This window comes from Papio anubis, chromosome 6, assembly GCF_008728515.1.
Source record: "Papio anubis isolate 15944 chromosome 6, Panubis1.0, whole genome shotgun sequence".
In the NCBI taxonomy this organism is placed as follows: Eukaryota; Metazoa; Chordata; class Mammalia; order Primates; family Cercopithecidae; genus Papio; species Papio anubis.
The window spans coordinates 145,702,795-145,716,290 of NC_044981.1; the positions used below are offsets into that span (position 1 = coordinate 145,702,795).

At 41.5% G+C, this 13,496-nt stretch overlaps 1 protein-coding gene across 2 annotated transcripts in view; it reads right to left on the reverse strand.

Moving 5' to 3' along the window:
• DCBLD1 (discoidin, CUB and LCCL domain containing 1) overlaps positions 1 to 13,057 on the reverse strand; it is a 68,099-nt gene extending 55,042 nt beyond the window's left edge. Inside the window, exon 1 of one of the 2 annotated variants that reach the window (XM_031667468.1) lies at positions 12,774 to 13,057. In XM_031667468.1, the coding sequence (XP_031523328.1) occupies positions 12,774 to 13,026 (253 nt within the window). In that variant the 5' untranslated portion in view covers positions 13,027 to 13,057. The remainder of the gene's footprint in view (positions 1 to 12,773) is intronic. The other variant, XM_031667469.1, reaches the window with a different exon arrangement.
• Positions 13,058 to 13,496: the final 439 nt, after the last annotated feature.

Genomic DNA, 13,496 nt, shown 5'->3' on the forward strand with positions numbered 1-13,496 from the left:
TATTGCTTTGAATTAGTTGACTTTGTCCAAATGCCATTACCCATTGGCTGTATGATCCTAAGAAATCCCCCATCTAGTGTGTATCAATTTTCCTCATCTGTAAAATTACCAACCATAACTGGGTGTGGTGAAGATGAATGAGGCTGTGTGCGTGTGCTTTAATCGGCTGAGAAAGTCTAATTAGAATGCATTTCCCAGTATTTATCTAATGCCCACTTACTGCTATGTCAGCATGTCCTGAAGTAGACACTGTGGTATTAGTCTGGGCGGTTTACCAGGAGGTTATGCCCTCGCCCTCCTCAAAAGAGCTGCAAGGTCAGTAAGCTTGCAGAATCCCACCTTTTTCTTTACCACAGAACATCTCAAAGCCCTTAGAGTGCACAGTGAAGCTCTGATGCATGTTGCAGTTTACAGCATTTCCCAGAAAACTCTTTCCTCTTGGGGCATCTCCTGGGAGTAGTGTTCTGTGAGACATACTGGTGAACTCCTGGGTTAGACTCTCGCAAGTGGGACACACAGAGACGTCCTATGATAGGGCTTCTGGGATTAAAGATCTTATGTGGAGAAGTGGACTCTGGCCTCTGGAGTTCTAAAAATGGTACTGAAATTATATTATGTGACTCGATTCAAAAGCAAGACTTTTCCCACTGTTGTTGTTAAGTTATAATTGCTTTGTGGGCATCTACAACGAATTGGACACACTGGTTAAGAGAAGTTTCTTAATTTCAAAGAAGACTTTTAAGGAAAAAAAACTTGTTTGTACAGCAAAACAATTCTAAGAGAACTGTTTTATCTCTGTTCAATAGATGCTTAGAATAAGGAAGTCAGAGAAAAGAGGCTGCTGACCTTTGTTACTAATGTCAGGATGCTGATGTAATATCCAAGCTGCCACTGCTTCAGCTGAAGGTAACTCAAGAAATCTTTCCTGCCACTAGAACACGCTATCTTTCTAACCTTGGTTTCATGTTAAATATGCATACTGCCAGTATTCAGATAAAGTATAATACTGATATTGACTTTTCTCTATGGAGTCCAGAAAATCCAATATTACCATGTAAAGACAAAGTTAAACTGAGTTTTATAAATTAAAACTGTAAACATTTCTCCTTTGCACATAGACGTGAGTCTTCACTTTCACAGATAATAGTGTTTTAAAAATTGAGAGCCAAAAAGTTATTGGGAAAGGAAAAAAATAAAATGATGAAAGGGCCCTTACTAAAAACTAGCATTTACCAGAAATTCGTTGTAAAAAGTAGCAGATACAGTGTTCTAAGGACTTTATATTACCTTATTTAGCCTTCATGACAACCATATCTGATGATAGTTTTTAAAAATTGATTACAAATTATTTCACATATATATACACACACACATATACATATATATACAGATATACATATACAAAGAGTAATTTCACAAACATCAAAGTGTATACCCAGTAGCTTATAAGATAGGACATCTCCTATACAACAAAACTGAAGCCCACAATACCCTTTCTTCACCACACATCCCTCTTATTATCTCTATTCTGTGTGTGAAGGAGTCAAGGCTCTGAGATGCGGGGTAACTCAGCCCATGTGGCTGGGCTGGGATCAGATCCTAACCTGAAACTAGTCTGACTTCAAAGACGATGGAATGGAATCACATGCTCTAAGGCCACTATTGCCTAAGTGGTGACAAAACTGAGGTAGCGATATTTAAGACATTGTCCAACCTCACATTACTGCTGAGCAGCATAACTGACATTTAGTTTTTTGTAGTCATACTCTTTTTGTCTCAAAATTAACATGAGAAAAACAGTCATGTTTAATTAGGAAGGTTTTTTCTTTTTTTGTAAAAATGATGATATGAGAAGTTCTATCATCCCCTTTTTTTAATCATCGAAGTACTCTTTACTAGACTGTTAAGGGAAAGGTCTAATGAGAGGTGCCTATTTTACTTCCAACAAAAGTTGTTCACTTTGCTTAGCTCCTGAAAGATGCTTTGTAAAAGAAGGTGTCAGTGTATTGAAGTGCTGCTTCTCACACTTCAGTATGCAAATCACCTGGGGATCTTGTCAAAATGCAGGGTCTGGAAATACTACATTTCCAAAAAGCTCTTATTAGTGACTATTCTATTGGATCCTGTAAGATATATTCTATTGCCATGAATATTTTTTAAAGTGAAAGAAAATCCTCAAGATAAAAGTTTTTATGGTTTAATTTTAATATCTATTCCTACAATTGGAACACATCTGTATCTGATACTTATTTTCACTCCAGATTTCATTTATATGTCTAGGACAGACAACAATAAGTTCCAGGATCTATAGTTAAGCCAAAATGACATTTCTGAAACCTGGATAAAAGTGTCAATTCAGAAATTACTTGAGCATTCTGTGGAAAATAAACAAAGAAATAGGATGAGAAGGTTTGTGCAAGCGTAGGTTTATGCACCATATTCAGGGAACAAGCAATCAAGGTTTACTGACAAGAAAATAGCAAATCTCAGTAGGGAGACAGATGGTATCTTATCATACATCTAATAAGGTATGAAACATGAGAGAGAAAAAATAAATCTCATAAAACTCATATCACAGTCCAGTCCTGAAAATTGTACTACTTTTGCACATTCCATATTCTGCACTGCTGGATGTATTGCAATACTCTAAAAGCAATGGTTAGCTGCCAGCTGGGACTTTAAAAAAATCTTAGTATTTCTATGGCAAATGTGATCACCTCTAAGAGAAACCAAAGACTGTGAATTTCAGGCTTAATTGCATAAGTAACCCCCTCAAACTGTGTTCCCCCATGACTTCTTTCCTAACTTTTTCTCCCCTGGATAGGAACATATGATGGGTATCCTTGGAGACAAAGGGCAGGAAACCATTTCAAGGCATTTAGAATTGTAAGGTACGTGCCTGGGTTCCACTTCGGACACACAAAGTAAATGTGTCTTGGTAAATAATTGTTTCTCTGAATCTCAGTTCCCTCAACAGCTCTCAGAATTGTTGGGATTAAATTCGATGTAAAAAACATACAATGATTCAAAATACATATGAAGATAGAGGTTTAAAATTTGTCTATATGAAAAACCAGACTGGACAAGCAACAACAGTGATTGGATGCTTAAACCATAGAGTGAATTGTTGATGGGGAAGTGCTTTTATTGAGTAAGAAACTAACATTCCAAAAATTACTTGTAAGTCATAGAGAAATGGCAGTTTTATAATGGAGAGATCAATGTGTCACTTCTTAAAGTCACTGGTGATTCTGAGCATCACTAAAAGTGGAGCAATAATCACAATAATAATAATATATGCGTCCTATTGTGATACAATTAGAAGTACATAGCACCTTTGAGTACTTTTACCAAAAACACTTAGTCTGAATCTAATCAAGCCGTTAGGTCAGATTTCGGGCTTATACAGAAATACACGGATAATGCACCAAGTAAAAGATAAACTACTCTGAAGTGGTGAGTACACTGTAGGATGTGAGCTGTGGCACAGAACAACTGAACCTGGTTTCCTTGCAGGAAAAGAAAAAGTATGTGGGTGGGGCTTAGCGACAGATTAAAAGTGACTAAAGAGACATAATAACTAATATGTAGACCTTGTTTGGATCCTTGTTTGTACAAACCAGAGGTTAAAAGACATGTCTAGGACAGCTTGGGAAATGTGAATATGACTTGAGTATTAGATGATATTAAAGAACAACTATTAGTGTTCTTAGGTGTGCTCATAACATTGTGGCTATGCAAGAAAATATTTAGAGATTCAAATGAGATAGGAAAAAAGTCAAGAAATCCTTAATAAATTTTTAGTATATTAACAGATTTTGGAGTCTCAAAAGACTTGTAGACCCTTCTGAGCCGGCAGCAACAGTAGGGACAGGACCATTTCTCTGTCTGCAATAGGCCATCTCCTATTTTAGTCTCTTGGCAAAGCCCAGAGCTTTTCAGGGATCCCAAAAAAATGGTGGGCGGGGTGGGGGCAAACTTTGGTTCATTTTATTCTCAAAATGAGCAGCCTCCATTCTAAAATCCTCAGAATGGGAGCATTCAATACATGAACCTCATGTTCCAGTGGTCCCATGGGTCATTAAGTCTCTACAGTTTTCTCTTTTGGGCTGAAATCAACCACATTTTCATATGAGGTAAACTTTCTTTTGTGAAAAGCAATAAAAAGGCCGAATTAAATCCACTCAGCCATTTAAAAGTTAGGCAACAAACGCATAGATGTTTATCTATTTTCCCTGTAGGAAAGTTTACGCCTTGGTAATTCAAATTTAACTGGATATCACACTTTTAATATCCTTTTGTCTTGTTTTCTGTCAGAAATAGTGAAATAAAGATTTTCTTTCCTTTGTTTTTCAAGAATACTGTGCTTCATAAAAATCATTTACACACCACCTTTAAGCACAGCCACTAAATGTGCTCAAATGCAAAAATGACGCTATATATATTACTAGTTTTCAAGGATTTTAATTTTGTGATGAAAGAAAATAAAGACTATTCTTTTTCAGTAAATGTAAACATGTTGAACACTGAATAAAAAGGCCACAATAGCAGTTATAATTTGAGTTTGAAGATGCTGACTATAAAAAGTAATGTGGGTCTCAACAAAGATAAACTCCAAATAGTCTAGCAATGAACAAGCCTGATCCATTCAATACAAATGAAGAATCTCACCAAAGAAGGATAAAAAAATACACCTTAACTTTCTGACACTTAGTATATTTAAACTTACGTGCTTTTCTCAAATAAAGTATGAACAGGCAAATTATTTCTGACTCCCTTAGTAAGAAAGAGTTATTTGAATAACATAAAACAAAAACATTGACAAGACACATCGATTATAAGTTTGCCCAGACAAAAATTCCACCTTCCCATTATATATTTCTCAGTAGCAATAAATGACTTAGAAATAAGTTTTTGGCTTACTTCAAGGCAAATTCTAAAATAAATATAAAGATGCAATTTTTCCAAGTAACAAAAACTTTCAATAAAACATAGGTTTAAAAAAGCAGAATATAAAAGCATACACAGACTAGGTAGCAGAGGGGGGAACCTAGGTATTAGTTTTATTGTTGTTCTTTATACCTTTATTTATAGTCTATAATTTTGTGTCTACATAATATTCAATAAAAACAATAGTAAATGTGTATGTACACACATGTATTTGCTATAGGGGTGTGTGTGTGTGTGTGTGTGTATTTACAAGAATATATAGAACCAAAACATGTCCTCAATGGTCCTATGTGTAACAGTTTCCAAGATTATGATATATCAGGACAATGTTATTTATTGACACCCTACTTTGTTTCACAACTACTCTGCTTCTGTTGTAAGCATTAGGGAAGATCATTGGGAAAATAGGGAAGAAAGCTCCAATCTAAGAGAAATTTATTCTTTTTTGTTTTTTAAAAAAGAAGCTCAAGCACAGCTCTATTTTTAAAAGGGAGGCGGTATGGGGGTAACACAGAGCTACTTAAGCTGTTACCTTATTTCAGTATTATCCTTTGCAGCTTTTCCTACAAAAAGATCTACCTAGCCTAAGATTATTGTTGATACGGTTTGCATGTTCTGTCCCCTCCAGATCTCATGTTGGAATATGATCCCCAATGCTGGAGGTGGAGCCTGGTGAGAGGTATTGGATCATAGGGACAGATCCCTCATGAATGGCTTGGCACCATCCCCTTGGTGATGAGTGAGTTCTTGCTATTACTTCACACAAGAGCTGGATGGTTAAGAGCATCTCTCTTGCTCTGTTTCTCACTATGTGATGCACACGCTTCTCCTTCTCCTTCTGTCATGATTGCAAGCTTCCTGAGGCCCTCACCAGAGGCCAACCACATGCTTATGCTATGCCTGTACAGCCTGCAGAAGCTTGAGCCAAATACACCTATTTTCTTTATAAATTTCCCAGCCTCAGATATTCTCTCATAGCAACACAGAACAGACTAATGCAATCATATATAATTCTATACAAGACACAAGACATTTCTGCAAATATTAGGTGTATTACTACACAGCATGTAGCTCCTAAGGAAACAGCTAATGAGATTAATAAATCAAGTAGAAATGGCAGTAAACAGTAAAGTCATACACGACAATATGGCTTAACACAGTGCTGATGTCACAAATGCCTAGACACTGTCCCCAAATGATCTTTGAGGGGAAGTAGGCACCTGATGCCCTAAATGTGTAAGCATTAGCAGACCGTAGGGGACCCCTGGTCTAAATCAGGGGATCATTTGCTCCTCCCTCTAATCTCAAGACTGCCAGTCCCTCACTCATGGCAGTTTTCCTGCTGTTGCCTGTAAAAGGGTCTTTCTTGGAGATTCCCAGTTCTTTTCAGAATTGAATTTAGTTATTTTCTTTTTCCTTTTTCTTTTTGAGACAAGGTCTCACTCTGTTGCCCAGGCTGGAGTATGGTGGCACCATCACAGCTCACTGCAACAGCTGCCTCCCGGGCTCAAGGGATCCTCCCACCTCAGCTTCCTGAGTAGCTGGGACTACAGGCGTGTGCCACCACGCCTGGCAATTTTTTGTAGAGACAGCGGTTTTGCCATGTTTCCCAGGCTGGTCTGGAACTCCTGGACTCAAGTGATTTGTCCACCTCAGCCTCCTAAAGTGCTGGGATTACAGGAGTTAGCCGCCCCGCCCGGCCTAGTTATTTTCTTAAATACATGCACAGTGTTTCCTAACGCTCCACAATAGCCATATATACAATTTCTGTTTAAAATAACATAGTGAATATTATCCTCCTTTCAATTCTTTCAAATCTCAACCACAGCATTTATGCGCTGACTCAGGAACTAGTTATCTGGAGCCAGCTATGTGCCAGGCACCGTACTGAGTGCTAGTGGTGAAAGAAGAGGCTGAGATTCATCTCTGCTTTCATGGATCTTAGGGAATCCTGCAATGTTTATCCCCCAACCCCTGAAAACCCCTCCTCTTCAACTCCCACTGAAAGGCAAATTTGGCAGTTGGTTCTAGATTCAGCATACCAGGGCTCACAGTCACGACTCTATTTCCACATCGGGTAAGAAGTCATCACATGGGTTTGTTTTATTTTTCCCATAAATTAAGTCTCCCTCACCCAGTAAAGCAAACAACTATTTTTTTAATATACAAAGCAGACAATGAACATCTGGAAGATGACATCCACATGACTCCTCAGTTTGCAAAAAAGCAAAACTACTCCTCGGTCTAATGAAAAAAAAACAATCTGAAATTCTGGCTATATTTTTCCCTTCACCCTCAATGCCAAATTTCTAATATGCCAGAATGAATTTCTCTATTTTACATACATACTTTCAGACTTTTACATTCAACGTTGGATTAGACATACAATTTCATTACTTTGCTGTGTCCAGGTTTTAATTTCTTTTCTTTTTTAATTTGAGACTGGGTCTCCAGGCTGGAATACAGTGGCCCAATCTCAGCTCATTGCAACCACTGTCTCCCGGGCTCAAGAGATCCTCCCACCTCAGCATCCCAAGTAGCTGGGACCACACGACACCACCACACCTGGCTAGTTTTATTCTATTTTCGCTAGAGATGGGTTTTCGCCATGTTGCTCAGGCTGGTCTCAAACTCCTGAGCTCAAGTCTGCCTCAACCTTCCAAAGTGCTGGGATTATAGGTGTGAGCCGCCTCCGGCCGGTTTTGCTTTCTTAACTAGAGTGAGGTTTGAGTCTTACAGGGCAGGAATTGTGTTTTCACTGCCTTCTCACCCCATCCTCACTAAGTCCCCATCCCCTATTGAGCCCCCAGTATGGTCACTGTTCAAGGCACAAAACTCCTCATGGACCTTATACTCTAGTAGGAGGAAGGCAGACAATTTAAAGTGTAAATTATACACTTTGTTGGAAGAGCGTTAAGTGCTCCAGAGCAGTGGTCCCCAACCTTGTTGGCAACAGAGACCAGTTTCGTGAAGGACAATTTTTCCATTTATGGGGATGGGTTGGAGGGGGATGGTTTCAGGATGAAACTGCTCCACCTCAGATCATCAGGCATTAGATTCTCATAAGGAGCATGGCAACCTAGATGCCTCAAACACGCAGTTCACAATAGGGTTCAAGCTCCAATGAGAATCTAATGCCTGGCTGATCTGACAGGAGGCGAGCTCAGGTGGTAATGCTCCATCACCTGTTGCTCACGTCCTGCTGTGTGGCCCGGCTCCTAACGGGCCACTGACAGGTACCAGTCTGCGGCCCAGGGCTTAGGGATCCCTGCTCTAGATAAAACTGAAAGCTAAGAAGGGGAACATGGAGTTCTGGAAATGAAGAGAGGGTTTCAAGTGGTTAGGAAAATTCTCCCTGAGATGGCAACATCTAAACAAACACTGAAGGAGGAGCAAGCTTTGTGGATATTTGTGGAATAAGACTATTCCAGGCAGAGAGAACAGCAAAGGTTCTGATGTAGAATGGTGCCTGTCATTTTGGAGAAATAACAAAAAAAACAAAAACAAAAACAAAAAAAACCAAAACAAATATGGCTAGAGGCCTGAGTATGGGGGAGCATTTCAGGGAATGAGGTCAGAGGGGCAGTGGAGGGGACAGAACAAAGAGGCCTCAATATTTGTCAAATCAATAGTAATAAACAGTAATGAATACTAGGATAGCTAACATTTATTGATTTATTTATTTTAATAAAGAAAAATAACTAATTGCTCTAATATGTACAGAGTTGACTTCATGCTTTAAGACACACATAGAAATAGGTCTAAAACGCCATGGGATATATTTCCCAGAACGAACTTTTTTTTCTGCTTTAACACAACTAAAACCTTTGCTAAATGCTGCAATTAAATTAATGCCCCCATGTGTCTTAAAAATAAGACGTAATTCCTCATAAATGTCAGATGCCTTACTTGTTTCCAAGTTGTGGTTTTTTTAAATATGATTTTCAAGTCTGTGGCAGTTCCACAAGGCTAAAGGGTTCAAATTGTAACATGAAAAGTTAATAAAAGCCGTTTGGGACATTATTCAGAGTTCGAATTCTGCTTTAAACATATCATTTGATTTGTTTAATGAATTCTTTAACATAACCTCTTTCCTCTCTGAAATATTAATATATAACTTACTGTTTCTGAGTGTACAAATTATATCTACCAGAGCCAAAAGATATTGTACATATTGTTCTGCTGGCTTGTTCCCTTTTTTCTGCTGTATTTTCATTTAAAAGGCATCCTTACATACAGAAATAAGGATGCCAAGAGAGCTGGGCTTGATAAACAAAATTAATTAGTAGAAGCAGCAGATGTACACCTTTATAAAGAATGTCAGTAGGCTCTTTATTACTTGGTTTCCACTAGTTAGGAAGTAATTTGAAAATATATCCTAAACACAAAGAGATTGTTCAGTTCAACTCAAGGAACACTGAGCACCTTTGTCAGATACTAGGAAGACAAAGACTATATAGTCGCAGTCTCTGCCCTCAGGATCTTAGAGTCTACAAGGCTGGCTGTCCAGATGAGACAAGAGAAGGGTAAGTGCACACACTGGTACAGAAGGTGACTGAATAAACTTGTGCTGACTTCTGAAAAAGCCACTCACCTAAAACATCATCTATCAGTTGATCCTATGTCTAACCCAAAATAAATGACAGATGATTTAACAGCAGACCTTCTAAATAACAAATTAAGAGTTGGGCAGAGGGTTTTGAAGAATTTTTAAGTATGCAAGATTTGAATCTATACTTAGAAGTTTCCTCAGAGGTCAAGCGCTCATTTTGATTCTTCATTTATATCACAAGGGGGAAAACTTTAGCTAATAACCATTTGCAAATCTTGTGGTGGACAGAGAAGCAGAGAGTTTTAGGTTGCAGAAATTCATTACACAAATGAAGGGTATTTTATGCTACAAAAATTTATGTCAGGGTAAATTTGGACTAAATCCAGACCTATGAATTTATACAAGTTGAATAAAAACTAATGATCAACTTAATGTCTTATTATCAAAGGTCAAAATTATGTGAAACAGTCTATGTAAATATGTACCTTTAGTTAAGTGGATCCAGAGGAACAGGGCCATAAGGAGCCGAAATAATCCCAAGCTCTGGCCACTAAACCCAAATGCCTGGGAGCTGGCTGGCTGCAAACAGCGGGAGGGGTGGACACTTTTTAAAAAATGTAATTCAAGAGAAACACCAGATAGGCAAACAGTTGCCCTACAAAGGACCCAGTATAGCTTTATGGGGTCATTAGACTCTGACACACAAAAATTTAATTAATTGTACTGATTAGGCTTATAAACATTGAGGTTAAATTATGGCATTTGTTTCCTAAAACCATACAATAAATAAAAGTCTAACACGAAATTGCTTGTAACACAGATGGTAGCATTTTATCACAACCCTAACATTATAAAATGTTTTCACGGTCTCATAGCTGATTAGAATCAGAATTACCTGAGGTAACTTTTTCCAAGTGTATATTCCCAAGCTTCACCCACTAGAATTTGATTCAAAATAAGGGGTGGGAACTTTATACATCTCTAGGGAGATGCGTGATCAGATAGGTTGGGAAGCTTGGGAGAACCAAGAAGCACCAGGTTAAGCTGACTACAAAAACAATGAAACTGAAATGCAAAAATTGCTATTTTCTTCTTGCCAAAAACAGACAAAGCTGCTCTCTCCTAAACACTGAAAGCACTACTATCATTTATGACCACCATCCAATTATATAGCCAAAAGTATATCTCAAGATCTAAAAATAGGAGTGCATGCTTAACTCCGTGAAAACTCAAAAAATAAGTGACCAAGTGCTAGTTGGGAAAATCACAGATGTGAGAAATATTCAAAAATAATATTCAAAAGTAACTGATATATCACTCAAGAAGTATCAGCACTGGAATTCCTAGATGTGTTTCAGTAAATGTCTCAAATCTAAGCTTTACTCTGTGTGTGTGATTGAATATCTGCTCCTTCACTGGTTCTTTTAACATCCTGAACATATAGGATGTTTCATGGAAACTCCAATGATACTATCTTCTTCCATCAGTCAACTGCAATAAAGTTTCAGATTTGAAGCCCAGTAAGAATCTAAGCAACTACATGCCTGTTGTCCCAGCACTTTGGGAGACCCGGGTGGGCGGATCACTTGAGCTTAGGAGTTCAAAACCAGCCTGCGTAATATAGCTAAACCCTGTCTCTATAAAATATACAAAAATTAGCCAGGTGTGGTGGGATGCCCCTGTAGTCCCAGCCACTCAGGAGGCTGAGGCGGGAGGATGGCTTGAGCCCAGGAGGTTCAGGCTGCAGTGAGCTGAGATTGTGCCACTGCATTGCAGCCTGGGCGACAGAGTGAGACCCTGTCTCAAAAATAATAATAATGATAATAATTTTTAAAAAAGAATCTAAGCAATCACACTTGTTCCTAGAGAACTGCTCTCACAAAGTGCCCAGTTAACAGCCTGGATGACCATACAAAATTTAAAACTTTATTGGGAAAGATTAAGTGACAGCTTTGGCCAGATTAGTACAGGAACATACTGTTGGAATGATTCTCACAGACATATAGTATTAAAGGTGCACCTTCAAACAGTGAGTTGAGAAAAAAATAAAAATATTTAAAACATACATTATAAAAGTCCTACGCATTTAACAAAATCTTACGTATTTGTTGTAATTTTACAGTCTGCCTAGTACTGTGCTACAGTAGCAGACAAAATAACTTCAGGGTTTTAGGGATTTTGTTTTTTTAAACAAACTGGTATGTCACATAAACTTAGGAACCACCACCATCATCTCGAGTATCAATGTTTCAGAATGGAGGCATAGTTCAGTGAAAAAAAAAAAAAAAAATGCCAGCACCGGTTTTAGTCTTGATTGTTGTTTCACCAGAAAGCACGGTGGCTGGGGGAGCTGTCAAAGTACTCCGGATAGACTCAGAGCCATTAAATCAGCTCAGGCATACAGGGCCAGGAGCAAGGGAGGAGAGGAAACACTGAAACAACTCGTCAGAAAGCTGGCCCTTGCTGTGAAAAAAAAAAAAAAAAAACCAAAAAACACTAATTAATGAGGATGAATGAAACAGGGACACCCAGGGCTGGTTAACGGGGTTGCTGCTTTAATCTGCTGGACAGAGTGTAAACTCGGTTGTGGGTTAATTAGGTCTAACTCCAAGTCAAAGACCAGCTCCAGAGAAAAAGCAGCCTGGCTGAGAGTCTACCCGCTCAGATACACAGGAAGCCACAGGATTCCAACTTGCGGCGCCAGTAGGACACTCGGGAGGAGGTGGCAGCACCGCCTGCTCGCCCGCGTCCAAGGCCAACCTCGGCAAACGTGCCCCGGCCATTCCGCACGAGCCCAGAACGCACACGCCAGGATTCCAACTCCGCGCGGGAGGAGCAGCGGCAGGGAGGGCAGGGCCCAGCGCCCGCAGAGGAGCGGCTTTGTCAAAAGGCGGCTGGAGAGAACCCGCCCTAAACACGGCTGTCCCCTAAGGCGACCCTCGGGGTCAGGTCACTTCTCACGGGGCCAGCAGAGTCAGGAAGTCTGGAAACTAAGTGAAATGGGCTGGGGGGCGGCGAAGAAAGTGCAGAGACGCCAGGTTGATTCTCTGGTTTGGGGGGAAGGAAGGAGTTTGGTGGGGGAGCGATACGTAATGCAGTAACCTACTTCGCCCCCAGCCCCGCGGGCAGAGCCGGACTCCGCGGATGGCAGGCAGCGAGCCCGACTTCCTCCCGCGCTCCGTCCCCCGAGGCCCAGCCCGGCCCGCCCCGCAGCCCGCAGCCCGCCCCCGAGGCCCCGGGGCCCGCCGCCAGCCGGACGCTCTCCACTCACCCAGCTCCTCCGCCTGCAGCCGGAGCGGGGCGCAGACCGTGAGCAGCAGGGCTAGGAGGCCCGGTCCGGCAGCCCGCGCCAGCGCGCCGCCGCCGCGGGCGCCGGGCACCATGACCCCGCTGGGCGCCAGCTTGGCAGGCTCGGCCTCCCCTCGACGGACCCCGCGCCGCAGCTGCCGGGGCCGCGCCGCCTCCTCCGCGGCAGAGCGCGGCGCCGGGACGGGGCGCAGCCGCTGCCCCGCACCGAATCCCATTGGGGCGGCTTTGAGCCCAGCCCTGCGGGGGCGTCTCCCGCCCCGCCCCTCCCCGCCCCGCACGTCGGCCCCCAGAGGAGGAAGTCGCGCTCCCAGGCAGTGACCGACGGCGAGGCCGGAGGCGAGCCAGGCGCCGCCCGCGCTCCCCTCCACGTATCTGGCGCTCCCTGCTGCGCTCCTTCCTTCCCCTCCTCCCCACCTGCACCAGTACACGTGAACCTGCTAGGCAGCAGGACACCTCGCCGCCGGACCCGCCCCTCGCCGCATGGTGCGGGGGGAGTCCTTCCTGGAGGGGCTGAGTCCGCGGCGGTGCCTTGGAAGGCTGCCCCCTCCAGGGTTTTGCCAGCCCGCGGGGATGGGCATGCCAAGGATAGCAACACCGAGGGACTCGAAATATTTTGATGATAGGATGATGACAGTGCCAAGTAGGACCTTCACTCATTCATTCATTCAAAAGTTACTCAGTTCAG